The sequence below is a fragment of the Engystomops pustulosus genome, chromosome 2, assembly GCF_040894005.1.
Source record: "Engystomops pustulosus chromosome 2, aEngPut4.maternal, whole genome shotgun sequence".
Taxonomy (NCBI): Eukaryota; Metazoa; Chordata; class Amphibia; order Anura; family Leptodactylidae; genus Engystomops; species Engystomops pustulosus.
In genome coordinates, this window is record NC_092412.1 from 154804894 (window position 1) to 154822417 (window position 17524).

At 42.9% G+C, this 17524-nt stretch overlaps 1 protein-coding gene across 1 annotated transcript; it reads left to right on the forward strand.

The window, feature by feature from the left end:
* The first annotated feature begins 2517 nt into the window (after positions 1 to 2517).
* TMEM222 (transmembrane protein 222) lies at positions 2518 to 13800 on the forward strand. Its single transcript, XM_072137019.1, has 6 exons — positions 2518 to 2677; positions 6461 to 6545; positions 8140 to 8171; positions 11204 to 11300; positions 12914 to 13041; positions 13131 to 13800. The coding sequence occupies exons 1-6, from the start codon at positions 2556 to 2558 to the stop codon at positions 13216 to 13218; spliced, it is 552 nt and encodes a 183-aa protein (XP_071993120.1). The 5' UTR covers positions 2518 to 2555; the 3' UTR covers positions 13219 to 13800.
* Positions 13801 to 17524: the final 3724 nt, after the last annotated feature.

Genomic DNA, 17524 nt, shown 5'->3' on the forward strand with positions numbered 1-17524 from the left:
TTTAGTGCATTTTCCAACTTTCTAAGTAAATGTTACCCTTTGCCTTCAGTGCTATATCAGCCTAAGAAGTCGGAAGGGAGGGGAGGATGTCTACAGCCATGTTAGCCTGTGCTTTTACCACATTAAGCTGCTATTGACTGTTCTTAACCCCTTTCCAACATTGGATGTAGTACTACCTCATCGTGACACAGTACTACATCCAGCTTCTGGCACCGGTTGCCGAATGGCGCCTGTGCCAGAAGCTGCAGGTGTAGGCTGTATATTATAGCCGACACCCGCAGCTAATACCCGTGTTCGGAGTTTCCTCCAATCGCAGGCGTTAACCCCTTACAAAGGTTAAGGGGCTTCTGTACCAGATTGGAGCCTTCCTCCGCTTACTGGGGGGGGGGGGCGTGGTTCCGATGGCAGCCGCTCGGTCTGCCAGTGCCTTGGGGCTACGCACTGTATTACACTGTGTTATAGGAATAAGAGCTTGAACGAGCCAACCTGTAAAAGTAAAAATAAAACTTAAAAACACTTTATAAAAACACAAAATCATGAAAAAACCCCACATATTTGGTATTGCCATAACAATCTGTACAATAAATCAGTAACATTATTGGACCTGCTCGGTGAATGAGGGCGATACAAAAAAAAAATGAGATTTTCTCTATATTAGATTTTCTTCAGTAAAATAGTAAAAATATTATAAAAAATCTATATAAATGAGGTATTACCGTAATCGTAGTGATACATATTATAAAGATAATATGTTACTTTTATGGTACAATGTACGGCCCCCAAAAAATACAAGAAAAAAAGAAACCAGAATTTAGGATTGCAGCAGTCCTGATTAAAGTGTGCTGCTACAGGGGTAGCAGTCCTGTATAAAGTGAGTGGTTACAGGGGTGCAGCAGTGCTGTGTGTAATTTACAGCTCCAGATTTAACATAGGACTGCTGCAGTCAACACTCTTTACTAAGACACTAGGTCTTGACAAAAACATCTCTGTTGAAATGCGTTGGTCTGTGATCCCCATTTTTTGTACAAGGCTATAATGCCTATTTTTATGATTTCAAAATAAAGCAACGTCCTATCTTTTCCTGGGCACAGAACGGTATTGTGCTGCACCGTACCGCTCCATACCGCACCGTGCGCCCATTGCCGCCTATGGTATGGGCGACGTATCTACATCCCCCAATGGTTGTGTGAATTTGCCCTGAGACTGTTTCTAGAGACACTGTAGAACATAGGTAGTAGGGTGGGGCAGGGGTGAAGGGCACAGTATCAGTGGGAGCTGCTGGTCGGGGCCCTTAATATGAGGGAGACAAAATGTGATGGGGGGTTGGGACTTCACTGTGTGGGGGTGGAGTAAGAGGCGGGGCAAGAAGTGTAGGTGGGAAAATGTTCCCTGTATACTTACTTTACTGCACCTCAACTTTCGTTGCTTCAAAAGATGGGAACTATGCATGATGTCTTTAAAGGAAACCTACCACTTTAAAATGACCCTTCTGACCCACAAATACCTTAAGCTAGCTCAGGATGAGCTGATGCCGGACCATATTTTCAATTAAACCAGAAACCGCTGTATTTGTAGAAAAATTATTTTCTTGTGGTAGTAAAATCTCTCTTTGGCGCTTCTATAAGCGTCATACAGCGCCGCTCCCGTCACTAATTTTGCTGTGCCCGAGAGCCGTTGACGTCACCGAGCTCTCGGGCACACTAGCGCATGCGCACCACCTCCTCCTGGCGCGTCGCGGCCAGATCCCATTGCGCATGGGCGAAGTATAGCGGCGAGCATAGTGGAGGTAGTCTTCTCGGTCTTCTCTCCGAAGCCTCGCGATACTACGAGGCTTCGGGACTTCGCCCATGCGCAATGGGATCCGGCCGCGACGCGCCGGGAGGAGGTGGTGCGCACGCGCTAGTGTGCCCGAGAGCTCGGTGACGTCACCGGCTCTCGGGCACAGCAAAATTAGTGACGGGAGCGGCGCTGACGAGAGCGTGACCGCGGAGCAGGGTCCGGGGTGCGCGCCGCATGACGCTTACAGAAGCGCCGAAGAGAGATTTTACTACCACAAGAAAATAATTTTTCTACAAATACAGCGGTTTCTGGTTTAATTGAAAATATGGTCCGGCATCAGCTCATCCTGAGCTAGCTTAAGGTATTTGTGGGTCAGAAGGGTCATTTTAAAGTGGTAGGTTTCCTTTAAGGGATTGTAATGCAACAGCTCAAAACATATGTTGCTATTTAACTAACGCATGTGTGACTGGCTAAATTCTGTAGCGAAAACTGAAAAAAAAGCCTTTATTTTCTGTAATACTTGAGATGTCCACAGGGAGGCGAACTGTGTTAGTAAAATAAAGCAGATCGTTGCTCTCAGCTATGCAATTATAAGGAAACAGTTCCAAAGATATTTCTAGTATATTAATATAGTTAGAATTGTTACAATAGTTCCACAACACTAAAGAAGACACCGGTCAAACATTGAGGCACAACCTAGAGTCGCGGAAGAGTCTGAAGTATGACGGATATGACGTCACGACTGGCGATGAAGCCGCAGCGGGTGACTACTAGTGATGGCGGAAGGGGATGTGTTGTTGCCCGTGATGGCGGAAGTGGTAGAGGAAAAGATGAAGCTAGAACCCGAGCGCAGTCGTTTTCCTCATTGTGTTGTGTGGACGCCAATTCCAGTGTTGACGTAAGGAATGGTGCACGTTTATGGCGGGTGACGTCGTTTGTGCTAGGACTGGAGAAGTAGTGTACAGCCACCCTCATATACAGTACATGGGTCCACTTCTGCCTTACAGTACATGTACTATGTGTGATCCCAGAGGACACTCCCCTTCATACACGATGAAGAACTGTCTTCTGGTCTAAAATCCTCAATAACTGGTGAATGGCATTCCTGGTGTAAATTACTTCAGTAGTCTAGTGTCGACAACTTGTACTAATATGGTACTTTACCATTGTTATTAGTTATTGTTCTTATTTATTACTTTACCATTGACCTTATAGGTCAGTTTGTAATGTGAGCCACAAGCTTGGATGGGACTCGCATGTAAATAACGCAAAAAAAAAAAGTGCACTTGATACATTACATAGATTCTGTGAGAATATTATTTTTGGCGCCACATTTCAGATCACATCAATTTCTATGGACATCGCCCAATTCTTTATTTCTGTTATTAGCAGATTTCATTAAATGTTTGATAGTAAAGGATCTTTATTCGATAAACATAGGCAAAATGTGCAGTGCTATAGCAAGGCTTGGGCTTCCTAAGAACGTGTAATATTGAAGTCCAACATTTTCAGGACCACACAATTTTCCATTTTTTGCAATTCCGTTTTTTACTTCTCATGTTCCACAATCAATAATATTTTTTGTCTTAAAGAGGACTTTTCAACAGATTTTGACCCACCTGACTAACAATGCCTGCTGATAATAAGTTATAAGTCTTCCCCATATCACCTAAAATTAGCTTCCAGTTGGGCACTGCGCCGTAATTACAGCCATTTTTCTCATTTGCAAATTAACTTTTGTGACTCATCTCTGGCAGCCTAAGAGAGGAGAAGAGTCAGAGATACCAGTGAGCCATGCCTCATTATTCTGACTGACAGCTCTGTGTCTCTTCAAATCCCTGCTCTGCCTCCTTGTACTTAGGGACCGTCTGCTAATATTCAACTACAGACATATGAACCTCTGTGCAGGTGGGAAGTATTTTGTCCATTTTTTTTTTTACACGGTGCCTTGTTATATTCACGACATGTGACCAGTGACGACATCGGAGGTCCTTTAGCCTTCTAAGAATAGCAAACTGTACACCGTGTTTCTGGTTACATGAAATCACAGCAAGCTCCATGGAGGATGGGGAGGGGTAGAAGTCCATGGAGGCAGCTGTGACTTCATGTGGTTGCATACATGCATGGGGTACAGTTTGCTATTATTAAAAGGCTGAAGTACCTGAGATGATGTCACTCGGTCACATGACATGAACTGTGACCAGTAAGGAAGCATAAGGCATCGGGAGGATTAGATGGGAGAGGTCGGCCAAGCAGGACACGCCCCCCCTTTGATGCCAGGTAATAAAAGATAAAAGGGTGATTTCTGTGGATGTAAGCAAAACAATTTTTAGCTAAAAGAAGGGTGTCAGTCAGTTATTAGAGCTCTATAGGAAGCTGTCACTGGCTGTATATGTGCAAATGTGGTGACATGTTCCCTTTAAGCCATATGAGGACTTATTAGCCATGAGACAAATTGTACTTCCTAGTAGCACCATTTTAATGTTCTAAGCTGGCAAGCTGGAAAAAAATGTTCCAAATGTGGGGAAATTTACGAAAAATTTGCTTAAAGAGGACTATAGCAGGGTTAAATCGCTAGCTTTATTAGAACATACCGATAAAGCTAGCTAAAACTGCACTGCCATAGCCCAAGCTTACACAGTCCGGCCTATTCTTGAGGGGGCAGTCCGAGGCGCTTCCCTCTCCTTAACTTCTCACCTGGAGCGTCCCTCCCACATCATAGACCGGCGGTGACTGTCAACCTTCATGCAGCAGTCACCGCCTCCTTGGACCGCCCCCCTCATGAATAAGCCGGACCGCTGTAAGCTTGGTCCAGCGTTCGGCGATTATGTAGTGCAGTGTTTGCTAGCTTTATCGGCAAGTTCTGATAAAGCTAGTGGTTTAACACTGCTATTACTGGGGTAAGGCTAGGGAGCTGCTTACTTTAGTAATAATATTTGGGTGACAGGTCCTCTTTAAGCAATTTTCTTGCTGACTTGTGTTTTCGTGATTTTGTTATGTCTCAATGCCTTTTTAACTCTTCTCGGACTTCTCTGGAGTCTCCAGCAACGTCTTTAAACGTTGCTGCAGTTTTCTGCTGGTCCCGCTCTAATCTCCCAGAGACCCTAGGGCAGTGGTGGCGAACCTATGGCACTGGTGCCAGAGGCGGCACTCGGGGCCCTCTCTGTGGGCACCCAGGCCACAGCATGAAGTTCACCAGACAGGACTCAAAGAATCTTCCTGCAGAACCTTCCTAAAATGATAGGCGAATTTGCCCTCCTCCTTTCAACTGCGTTGGTGTCTTTAGGAGGCTGAACGATTGAAAGTTGTCAAAGAACAAGGAGAAACACATTAGTGCTTAAATTGCTGTGCTGGCACTTTGCAATAAATATGTGGCTTTTGGTTGAAGTTTGGGCACTCAGGCTCTAAAAGGTTCGCCATCACTGCCCTAGGGAGAAAGGAGATGCGGTTCGTTACTGCTTTGCCCTACTCCGCTCACAGCATCGCGGTGAAAGAGCACGGTCAAGTTTAAAGGGATAAAGCAGAGCTGCTGGGTCTAATGAGACCCAGTCCAGCTCTGATCAGAATCCCCAGTCACATATGTTCGTTCCCCCTGTAACTGAGGCTCTTATAGATGCCTCAGTTACAGGGGAGAATGTGTAAAAGATGAAGTAAAATTAGAAAAAAAATGAAAATGTCCCACAGGGGGCTTTTATGAGCTTATTGAGGACATATAAAGTAAAAACACACATCACACTGATAACTCATGCAATATACTGCAATGGAACTGTATTGCAATGTAATGTAAATATACAGATTTTTTTAAATTACAGCCTCTCTCCAGCTGTGATAGAAAGTGTTATTTGGCAGCCATAGGAGCCTCCCAACCAATCAACAACCCCTGATGATGTTGTAGGGGGTGTTTATCAGAAAGTCTGAAATGATTAGCTATGATCACAGAAACTAACAGGTTAACTGCCACGACTGTTGCCAGAACTGACTGAAGCAGTTAGCTGCAGGTGTCTGCTGTATAGGGAAGAGCCTTAGAGCCTTCTCCATTTAGCCCTAATCTCCTTATAATCTATATTTACTATGGGTAGTCCTTAAACAATAATTGATGTGTAGAGAACAAGATTAGAGAGATCTGCCCCACCACAGCTGAAGAAGGCCATGTCAATAAAAATCTGAAAATATTTAATACTTGAGTATACTCCATCTATATATTAAATATTTCCAGTCATCTGACTTGTATTGCCTTCTTCAGTTGTCTTGGAGCAGATCTTACCAGTCTTGTTCTCAGCTGCTTATTATTTGACAGATCCTCAATATCATTGGTGCTAAAAATATGCAAATGAGCCTGAGGGGCTCCAGGTTCCATAGATGTTAATGGAGTCTGGACCCCCTCGGGCTCATTTGCATAATCCGTAAAGCCTTTTTTCCCCAAAAAAAACACGGACATAAGAAGCTAAAAGAAGAACAGATCCTGGCAGAGGGATACACTCCAACATATCGGTGTGCTTGGTGCGGTGTGCAATCTTCCATGCTGATGGTAGATGTTCTTTAAGGCAACATAAATGTATGTCTCCTTAGATTTATTTTCTAATCCTGAAAAAAATGTTCTGTAATAAAAATCTTAGTCACTTGTTTTTTATTTATGTATGTTTATGTGTGTTATTAAAAGACCACTTTGTATCTATTTTAGCTGGCTTTTCCCCTTCATTGGTCATATGGGAATCTGCACATCGTCTGGTGTGATTCGAGACTTTGCTGGTCCTTATTATGTTTCTGTAAGTGTGATATATTTTGAGTAAGTTCTTTGTTGCCGCTAGCAACCCTTCACGATGCAGCCTAAATTTTTTAAGGACAAGTAATATGTAAGCTGTGCTGTGATTAGTTGCAGTGGGCAATAGACCGTTTTCTTTTAGACTGTATTGCCTTCTGAAATGTAATTCAAGCTTCACACTGAGGAGCTACTCCTGAAAGCAGATTGCTAGACCTAGACCTTACATTCAAGAAAAAGCAACGTGTCTTCTGCTGTTTAACACATGAAAACGTGTGGAGAGGTCATGCGCAAAGCACCCCAAGGCAAGGGTGCCAGGGTTGTTGCCATAGCTGTCAGAGGCCAGATCATTGCGACTTCCATGTACAGAAACCTTATTAGGCCCGGTTTCTTTTCCTTGCACCCACAGAAAAGCATTAATACATTTTTAACGTTATGTTTACCCTAAAAATCATCATATTGCAAAGTACAACTCTTGCCACAAAAAAAAACAAAACTTCATTATTATCCATCAAACTTCAAGCTATTATTAATGGGAAACGCTTATTAAAATGATTTAATAAAAATAATGATTATTAAAAAAAAGTGCTGCTGCATTTATTCAGGCATTGCTGGAATTTTCTGCAATCGCCTCTTTGACCGTCCTACCAGATGTCTTCGGTGTGCAGCTCCTCGTAGCTGCGCGCCCTTGTCCAAGAAGCCTGCCGCATGCACAGAACAGCAGGCTTCAGAGCAGTGACAGCACAGACATGGGCCTGCTGTTCTGCGCATGCGCAGACGACAGGCTTCGCGGACGTGGGCAAGGAGCTGCGCACCGAATACATCTGGTATGAGGATCGAAGAGGCTACTGGGGCGTGGAGTAGCCGTGTAGCCTCAGCTCCAGCTACTCTATGCCCCAGTAGCCTCCTTAGAAAATCTGTATAGGTAGATCCGTGGTGGTAGGTTTGCTTTAATGTAATTATTTTTGGATCTCCACTGTCAGATGGGTGGAGCCAGGCTGTCTGCTCCAACCTAGGAGCACACATATGACATTAGAGAGCATGAGTAGAATAATTTTAGTGTAAGCATATGACAGTAGAGAACATAAGTAGAATAACTTTAGTGTAGGCTCTTTAGTGTAAGATAGGTGGTCCATAGCTAGAGCAGATAGCCTGACTCCACCTGTCTGACATTACAGGTCCAAAAAGTGATTGCTGGGGCGCGAGGTAATCCCAGCTATACCGGAATCATTGAAGTGGCACCTATTTTAGGATCCAAAGAATTGGAGTTGGGGAAGGTTATGAAGGTCCTGTTCATGTGTTTATCTAAATTGTATCTATATTTGTTTACAAATTAGCAACGTTTTATGATGCTGCCTGTGATAATCAAAATTAATGGTACCTTGGTAAATTATCCTAATGAGAAACTGAACTTGCCAGTACCTGTCCTGGCATTGGTGGGCCTCTAGGAAAGTCAGATCCTGCAGCTACTTTTTGTACACATGTCATTAGCCAACGATACGGATGTGGCATAGTTCACGATAGTAAATAAAGCTACTTACATCGTGCTGTGACATGCAGAACAATTAATTATTTGTACTTGTCATCCTCTTTTTCCACAGGAGGATTGCATGGCTTTTGGGAAGCCAGTGAAGTAAGTACCTTTATTACAACTTTACATTTTTTTTTCCATATTAAACCTTATTAAATGTTATTTGAGAGCCAGCTGGCATGAATACGCGCCTGTGCATCATTCAATAGAAATTGGTTAGGAGATTTATTATTATACCCCAGTGGGATATCATGGTGGTGTAGTAGCAGGATCGTTGTGTAAGGATTGACCTGTCATAGGCCAGCCTCCCAGTAGGGAATGGTTTTAGGGCAGCTCCAGAAGATACACAGAAGAGTCCCCTTTTCCTCTTCACAGCGCCAGCATAAAGAGGATACCTTACAGTACATCTTATGCAACACATGGTGCACTCTATACCACCTAGTGAGTAGTTTATAATTCGTCTCCTGATAGGATGTACTTAATGAGGATTTATATGTCAGTAAGTAGATGTTGTCTCTTAGTTCAGCAGTGAGGGAAATATTCGAATCTCATGCAACATTAACGAGGGGGCCAAATTTTCAGGGGGATGTTCATGAGGCAATAAAATAGGGACAGCATACCTCTAGTTTAGCTCATCTGTGCGCAGGCATTCCAGAATCTTCCCCCTTGTTTCCTGTCTTACAAACATCTGGAATCTTCTCTGGCTGGTGCCGGGTATCACGCAGCCTACCTCAGAAGTGGGCTGACACAGGGAGTGGGACACATGGAGCCTCGGTTCCCCCCCGTCTCCTGATGGTAAGGCCCCTCACATAGCAGCACGCCTGGGCAGATCAGAGGTCCATGCATCTCTGATGGAGGTTGACTTTTCTCCTGTTCCTGCTGGGTGATAGTTTCCATCCTGTAGCTGTGCTCGGGAGACGCAGCGCCTGGCTGGAAATGGAGAGGGCAAACTTGATGACGTCAGACCAAATAGGTAGATTTAAGTTTGGGTGCCAGTGTCAGGAGGACACTGAAGTGTTTGGATGCTCTCTTCTGTTTGGTGTTGTAACTGAACGTTATCTGCGATCCAGTATGTCTACCTTAGGTGATCAGAGTTGCTGATACTCCAGATGCCCCTTCCCAGGTTTGTTCCTCCTCCTCTTACCCATATTGGCCTACTTGATGCTTTTTTAGTAGCTCTAAGGGTCCCTAAATCAAGAGTTTTTCCTGTGCATAATAACATTTATACTATGATGAAGACAGAATGGAAGGATGCAGAAAAGAGATTGGTAGTTTCGGATTCCTTTAAACGAGGATAACCGTTTGCTGAAGAGGACGCTAGTAATAGGAACTAAATTCTTAAGGTTGATGCTGCCATTGCTGGTATTCCCTTTTGAGGATGCTAGTTTTGCTAAAGGACCCTATGGATAAGAAGACCAAGGCATTATTAAAGCGTTCCTGGGAATCTAATACGACTATGTTAAGACCTAATATTGCTGCCACTTGTACGGCAAGATACATGGGTATGTGGCTGGATCAACTGGAGGAACATCTATCGGCATGAATTCCCAGGGAAGAAATTCTAGCGTCTTTACCTCTTTTAGGAAAGCTAATAATTACATAGCAGACACCTCAGCAAACATGATCAAGTCCTCAACCAGGGCCTCTGCACTAGCCAACTCGGCCAGAAGATGCACATGGTTGAGAACTTGGTCAGGAGAAACGGGGTCTAAAAATAAACTGGTTGCTATTCCTTGTGAAGATGACAGACTCTTTACATCAGAACTTGATGATTTTTTGGAAAAGTCTTCAGAAAAGAAGAAACTCTTTCCACAAGAAACAAAATATTTCAATCAAAGGAACCAGAAGCGCTTTCTAACTAGTCCAAGAGAGACAACTCCTCAAGGTTCCAGTCCTTCAGCGGAAGAACTAGAAACATTTTTGTCAGCAAACCCCAACCTGCCAAGTCCAGTTCTCAATGACACCAGCTGGCCTGTGGGGACAAGCTGAAGAGGTTTCAGAAAGAATGTGAAAAAAGAACCTCTTTTCCGTGTTATCTGATCGAATTCCAGTCTACTCCCCTGGAAGACAACTTCTGTGTTGTCCACCTGGATCACAGGAACAGCAAGTAATGGAGACAGAGATCCTGTTGCTGTTGGACAAACGGGTACCTTAAGAACAGATACAGAAGGGTTTCTATTCTTCAATGTTTCTAGTGAAAAAACCAAACGGTTCTTACTGTACTGTGATAAATTAGAAAAGACTAAAGTTTATTACACAAAAAATTTAAGATGGAAACTGTCAAAACAGCCACCAATCTTTGCACATATGGTGACTTTAGATTTTGAGGATGCCCACTATCACGTACTTATTCATCCTAACTCCCAGTGGCAGTATTCTTAAAAGGCAGTTTGACTCCAAGAGTCTTTACAAAAGTGATGGCGGAAGTGGTGACAATGGCTCTCAGATCTTCCCTTGCAGGTTGTTCAGGGATTCTAAAATCTTCTAGTAGGTTGTCTGAAAGGTCTGCTCTGGTTGGGGTGGGGGACTCCTCCGTCAAAACAAAGTCCAAAGCACATGGCGACTAATTAGGCCTCATCATACCTGGGTGGACGGTGGGGCTATCAGCAAGGGAGTGCTTTCTTAAAGCTGGGTTGTAGCTGGAGAGGATGGTAAAGACAGGGATGCCTGTAGCGTTGGTGTGTGTACTTATGCAGTAGTGTAAGCCCCAGTATGAAGATTATTATGGAAGGTTTGCTATGTGCCTTGAATACATGAGGGCTGGAGCCCTGACTGATCGAATTGGGGCCCAGTGGTAAATTGCTCAGCCCTGTGGCCACTAAGAAGGGACTGCCCTGTTCATTCAGGGGAGATAAAGCCCAAGTCGCTTTAGGCAATGCATGTAGGAGCTTCTGAACTGGGGACACCTGAGGAGATGTAGTGCGGAGCTTCAACAAGCGGTGCCTCTGGTTGCCTTCCCCTTAGACATGTCTGGAGTCAAGCGGTCTCTGGCCTCCTTCATAGACTCGGGTTGACACAAATTTTGGCCGGGAAACAGGAGCCCTAAAGAAGCATGTCGAGACCACTGCCCCTTACAACTTTATATTTAAGTAAAGTAGAATTGTTTTGAAATCTCATGAAGCCTCTCTTTGCAGATATTGGCAGCTGGACCCTAATCTTGTATATGCCAGTGGACCAAACCCATGGGATACAGCTGTCCATGAAGCATCTGAGGAGTATAAGCATCGTATGGTGAGTTTTGTATTAACTTAAAGAGGTATTCCCACAAAGAAAAAAATTCTTAAATATTCTCTGGATAACAAAATAATGCATTCTCTAAGTCACTGTTATGAACATTTTAATATTTACTTGTGTACTTTTTAGATGGTTTTTAAATTGTGTCTTGTTTGGTACTGTGTTATGAAATAAATATGTTCTGTACATAATTTTGGCCCTGATCATGGATCATGTTATGAACTAATATACACCATTTCACAGATATAATTCCTACCTGGTTCTATCAGCCCTGGTGTATACAATTTCGGTTGCCCCAGAATCCAACCATAAATCTTCTGACTATAGTCGGGCAGGTAGATTATTATCATTCTTACAGCTTCTCCTGTCTGCACACTGCAGTTACAAGAGGAGCTCACACTGACACTTCCTGCCGAAAGCAGCACACTCTGAGCGTATTATAGCGAAGATGTAGCAGAGCGTGTCATTATGTTTTATATCAATCGCATGGATCTCTCTTCTCTCTCTTCCTATGTGTCATATACTAGTGAATGTACAGAAGCTTAATAGTGCTTAATAGTGCAGATAAACCCTGGTCTCTGATAATCTAAGCACATTTTCAGCACACAGCAACTCATAGCACTACAGGGATCATAAAGTTTCTGCTTAGAGAACCCCCCACCCACAATGACCAAAAGTGTGTTATAGGAGCTAAAACAGCAATAAAAAATTTGAGAATTTTCTTTCATGGCTTAACCCCTTTTAAGCATATCAGAAATTGTTATATTGTCCTTGGGCTTTAATGTCTGGTCCAGGACCAGCTTCTACACTCACACTTCACCATTCAAGAGATGGGGGTGTATATATTGTGACCCACTAGACATGGTTTTCAATACTGCACTCCCTCACTATTTAAAAATAGAGGGGGCATCTATACATCTGGACACAGTATACATGAATCGGACATATTCTATAGCATATTCTATACCCTCGGCTTATACACGAGTCAATAAAGTAAAAAAAATACTTTAAAAAAATAATAAACTTATATACTCACCCTCCGGTGGCCCCCGTGTGCAGCGCTGCTCCCCCGATGTCCGCACGGCTCGTCTTTAGGCTTCCGCGCCCGTCTTCTTTCTTCTGCTGGGCGCTGCCATGTTTTTCCCCCGGCGGCGTCTATTATGACGTCAGCAGCGGCGCGTCATACTAGGCTAGGCGGTGCCCAGCAGAAGAAAGAAGACGGGCGCGGAAGCCTGAAGACAAGCCGTGCGGACATCGGGGGAGCAGCGCTGCACACCGGGGCCACCGGAGGGTGAGTATATGTTTATTTTTTTCAATGCTGGGGGCAAGCTGTATACTACATGGGGCAGGCTTTACACTACATGGGGCAGGCTGTATACTACTGGGGGCAGGCTGGGCTGGCTGTATACTATAGGGGGCTGGTTGGCTATATACTGGGGGGGTCTGTGACTAATGCATTTTCCACCCTCGGCTTATACTCGAGTCAATATGTTTTCCCAGTTTTTGGTGGTAAAATTAGGGGTCTCGTCTTATACTCGGGTTGGCTTATACTCAAGTATATACGGTACATTTCAATCTGTGCTGATTATGCCCATTTCTATATTTTTTAGCATAATCTCTGCTGTGACAACTGTCATTCCCATGTGGCTATGGCCATGAACCTAATGAAATACCATAACACATCTTGGAATATGGTAAAACTCTGTATTTACAGCTTGATATACAGCAGATATGTCAGGTGGGTGTTTTCTATTCTATGACTTGTATGTACATACATAACATATCAATATTGTCAATGATAAGTGACCAGTGTGTATGCATTTTTAGTTGTGGAGGCTTTCTGAAGACTTGGGTACCATTCCTATTGCTGCTTGGGGCTGTTCTCACAGTCGTTCTTACCTTACACCTGCGGTGAAATTTTCTATCTGGAATCGCAAGTCGGTGTCTACCATCCAGACGCTTGAATCCTGTCTGGAATAAAATGTGGGAGTGAACAGAAGATGGTGTCTTCCTTTGTGGAATTTCTCTGCCTACACTCACTTTCCTTGAGACTTGCATGGCTCCTGAATCTCGTTTCCTTAAACCAACTGGAAAATTACAGGAAAGTTTGTCTTAACCATTACCATCAGTACCATTCAGACAGGCAGGTGCTCTTACTAACATATAGGAAATATGTAAACATGCCAAATAGGTGGTTGGCGTTAGGAGCTCGCTCACACATAAGCACAGTACCTTGTATACAGTGAGACTGTAAATAAAATGTGGAGTAAAATTCCATGCCTTTTTTTTTTTTTTGCAGACAACCATGCTTTTCCTGTTTTGTGTACATTTCCATTTGTGAATAAAGATAAATGTATTTGGTTAATTCAACTTTAAGAGCATCCATTTTGCCAAGGTTAGCAGTGTATACATCCATTTGTACCGTGCATGTATTATGGAAATTGGGTACATTTTAAAAATTTCTTTAATCAGTTTTCATTAAAAAACTTTTCTTGGTTTCTCTTTCACTTTTTTCACACATATTGCAGGCTGCTTTACCCTTTTGCAGAAATCCATAAAGGAAGAAGCCTGATGACTCGTTGCATATCACATATCGATCTTCTCCTTATCAGCCGTTAACACTTATTTTGCCCCTTTGTGACCAACTCATTGGTGCCTGAATGAACAGGTCAAATTTATCAGCTTGGTTATGCTCTTATTTAACCCCTTCGCAACTGCCATACGGCTACATATATCTTATTTGCACATTTCCTGTGCCGGTAGCACATATATACACGATGACAGTAGTATACTTTAACTGGTTCGCGACCGCCCGCCGTGTATTCACAGCGGCGGCCGGGTCCCGCTGCATGGAGAGGGCTCACGGGCTGAGCCCTCTCCATAGCCGGTAAGTCTTTGCTGCATATTGCAGCAAAGACTTACCGGTAACACCCGTGATATTTGCTAGCACCAATCGCGGGTGTGTTATCACAGCGATGGCTGCCGGCAAAGCTGCCAGCAGCCTCAAAAAGATAGCGGTGCATGGGCGCCATCATCTTGCCTAGGATCGTCACTCCCCGTGACGTCATTGGGGAGCGGCGATCCGTCTCATTGGTAGCCTCGGGTCTTCCGAAGACCCGAGGCTATTACGTTTTAATTCCTTCATTACAATGTGCTGATAGCACATTGTAATGAATGAGGAGGAAAATCCCCACTGTAGTATGGCAGTGTATGATAGGATCGATCAGACAAACCTAGGGTTAAAGTACCCTAGGGAGTCTGAAAAATAGTAAAAATAAAAATAAAGTTTAAAAAAAATTGTAATAAAAAAACCTAAAAATTCAAATCGCCCCCCTTTCCCTAGAACTGACATAAATATAAATAAACAGAAAAAATCATAAACACATTAGGTATCGACGCATCCGAAAATGCCCGATCTATCAAAATATATTAACAGTTTTTCAATGCGTTTAACACTGTAACGGAAAATAGCGCCCAAAGTCGAAAATGGCACTTTTTTTGCCATTTTGAAAAATATAAAAAAAATCTATAAAAAGTGATCAAAAGGTCGTACAGTCCTAAAAATTATGTAATTGAAAATATTATCAAATGTAAAAAAATGACACCACCTACAGCTCCGAAACCCCTTCGTCAGACCAAAACTGATAAAATAGGTCTGGGGGGGGGGGGTTTCCCCGAAATGCGTTACCACTGGATTTTTATGTTTAATCAATAAATAGTGTGAATTCCGTTATATCTGGAGATCTCATTTCTTTTTGGTTACAAGCGCACCCACTTGGCTCTCCCTCTTTTTTGCACTCCTGTATCTTTTACGTTACGGTGCCGTTGGTTACCGGCTCTTTGGAGAGCGTAGGAGTAGCTGCAGTAAGCTTTTCCCTCCGAATGGATACCTTTACCGCTTACTAACAAGTGGTCACCAGGTGAGCACCCACCTTCTCACCTTAATCGGTATCGACCTATCCCTACGTTATTACGCGAGGCGCCGTCCTCTTCCATTGTTGTTTTTGTTTTCTTTCCTCATGTATCAAAAGTGGTATGGACTCTCATGATAGGGATGTAATATTACCACTATACAAGGCACTGGTTCGGCCACACCTGGAATATGCTCTCCAGTTCTAGGCACCGGGCCATAAAAAGGATGCCCTGGAGCTGAAGAGGGTTCAATGTAGAGCCACAAAACTGATAAGGGGTATGGAGGGTCTTAGTTATGAGGAAAGATTAAAACAACTAGATTTATTTAGTCTGGAAAAGAGACGACTACAAGGGGACATGATTAATTTATATAAATATATGAATGGTCCATACAATACCATACAAAAAATATGGTGGTAAGTTGTTTCAGATTAAATCAGATCAAAAGACGAGGGGGCACTGTCTTCGTTTGGAGAAATCAAGGTTTAATCACCGGAGGCGACAGGGCTTTTTTACTATGAGAACTGTCAATCTGTGGAATAGCCTGCCTCAGGTGCTGGTCACAGCAGGGACAGCGGAGAGCTTCAAGAAGGGTCTAGATGCCTTTTTACACCTAAATAACATTGATTGTTATGCTATCTAGGATTGTTTCCCCTAAATCCCTTCCTCATCCAATCCCTACCCTTCCTTGGTTGAACTTGATGGACAAGTGTCTTATTTCAACCGTATAAACTATGAAACATAATATCCAAGCCCACAAGAAAATGGCGGAAATGTGTTTTTTCACCATTTTCACTGCGTTTGGAATTTTTTTTCCCGCTTCCGAGTACATGGCATGGAATATTTAATACCATCACTATGAAGGGCAATTTGTTAAGTAAAAAACAAGCCATCACACAGCTCTTTGGTGTAATAATAAAAAAGTTATAGATTTTTGAAGGTGGGGAGTGAAAAATGGACATGAAAAATCAGGAAAGCGTCCTTAACCGGTTAAACAATCATATCTCTAGAACCGTACCACCAAGGGCAAACAAAACTGTTAAAGTTACAGTAGAAAATTTGATTTTTAAATACAGATCTGAAATTCCAACTGTACATTTGAGTGAATATCTCTGCTTCTCTTTTACCTAGAAACACAATCTTTTTATTATATTAAAGGGGAGGTTCTTTATAATAGGACACCAAGTACAACAAGAATTGTGTTTCTATGTGCTGTGGTTCCGGAAATATGACCATTTATCTATCAAGTTAAAGGGAACCTGTCGCCAGGAGACCCTTTTTTTTTTTTTTTTTTTTTTTATATAATTGTGTTTTTATTAAAAGTTTAACAAACAATGTGATGACACATGTCAGCAAATAAACAGGCAGTAAAAGATTTTTTTTTTTTTGAACAATACATACAAATAAAGAAAGACAGGATTTGTCGGATCTGAGAATACAAGCTTTCAACAATCTGCTTCAGGAGACCCATTTTTAGCACTCCCCCAGTCCCCACAGAGCATAGTACATACACTGCCAAAGTGTTTTTGTATTAAAAATTGGTTACAGAAAAAAAGATATGTTATATTGTACCTTTCATTAGCATCTGCTGTGTGACTAGACAGTTGCCAAATGGGAGGGGCTGGAAAGGAGCAGTCCCCCCCCACCCTTGGGGAACAGCTACACCATGTGACCTTTTCAAATATATGAAAACACCCATCACTTGGCTTAGCAACGCCCCCTGCTCCTCTACACCTCTACAGCCAATCCCGAGTGTGGGGAGTTATTCATATATTTGAAAAGGTAACATGTTTCCCAAGGGTGGGGGGGGGGGACTGCTCCTTTCCAGCCCCTCCTATTGGGCAACTGCTTAGTCACACAGCAGATGCTAATGAAAGGTACAATATAACATATCTTTTTTTCTGTAAAACAATTTTTAATACAAAAACACTTTGGCAGTGTATGTACTATGCTCTGTGGGGACTGGGGGAGTGCTAAAAATGGGTCTCCCGGTGACAGGTTCCCTTTAAAGTCTCACATGTCATGGGAAAAAAAACTATCATATTTCTTGGACTATAAGCCGCACAAAAAATCCTTTGGTTTTCTCAGAAATCAAAGGTGCGCCTTATAGTCCAGTGCGCCTTATATATGAACCGTACTTACAGACAACAGATGCCTTGAACTGCGCACAGGTCTGCATACTGCTGGTCATTCATCCTTATAATCACTCCCCAATGACGTAACGGGAAGCAATAATGTAAGCCAATATGACTGCGCCCACGCAGCAACGGCAGCTTTGCAATATGCACTAAAGGCCCACCTTGTATGGA

Bases quoted from the DNA above. Each gene is read 5' to 3' on its own strand.
- TMEM222 (XM_072137019.1), top strand. From the start codon at position 2,556: ATGGCGGAAGGGGATGTGTTGTTGCCCGTGATGGCGGAAGTGGTAGAG. The intron at 8,172-11,203 runs GTAAGTACCTTT...CTCTCTTTGCAG, and splicing joins GCTTTTGGGAAGCCAGTGAA to ATATTGGCAGCTGGACCCTA. The intron at 13,042-13,130 runs GTGGGTGTTTTC...ATGCATTTTTAG, and splicing joins ATATACAGCAGATATGTCAG to TTGTGGAGGCTTTCTGAAGA.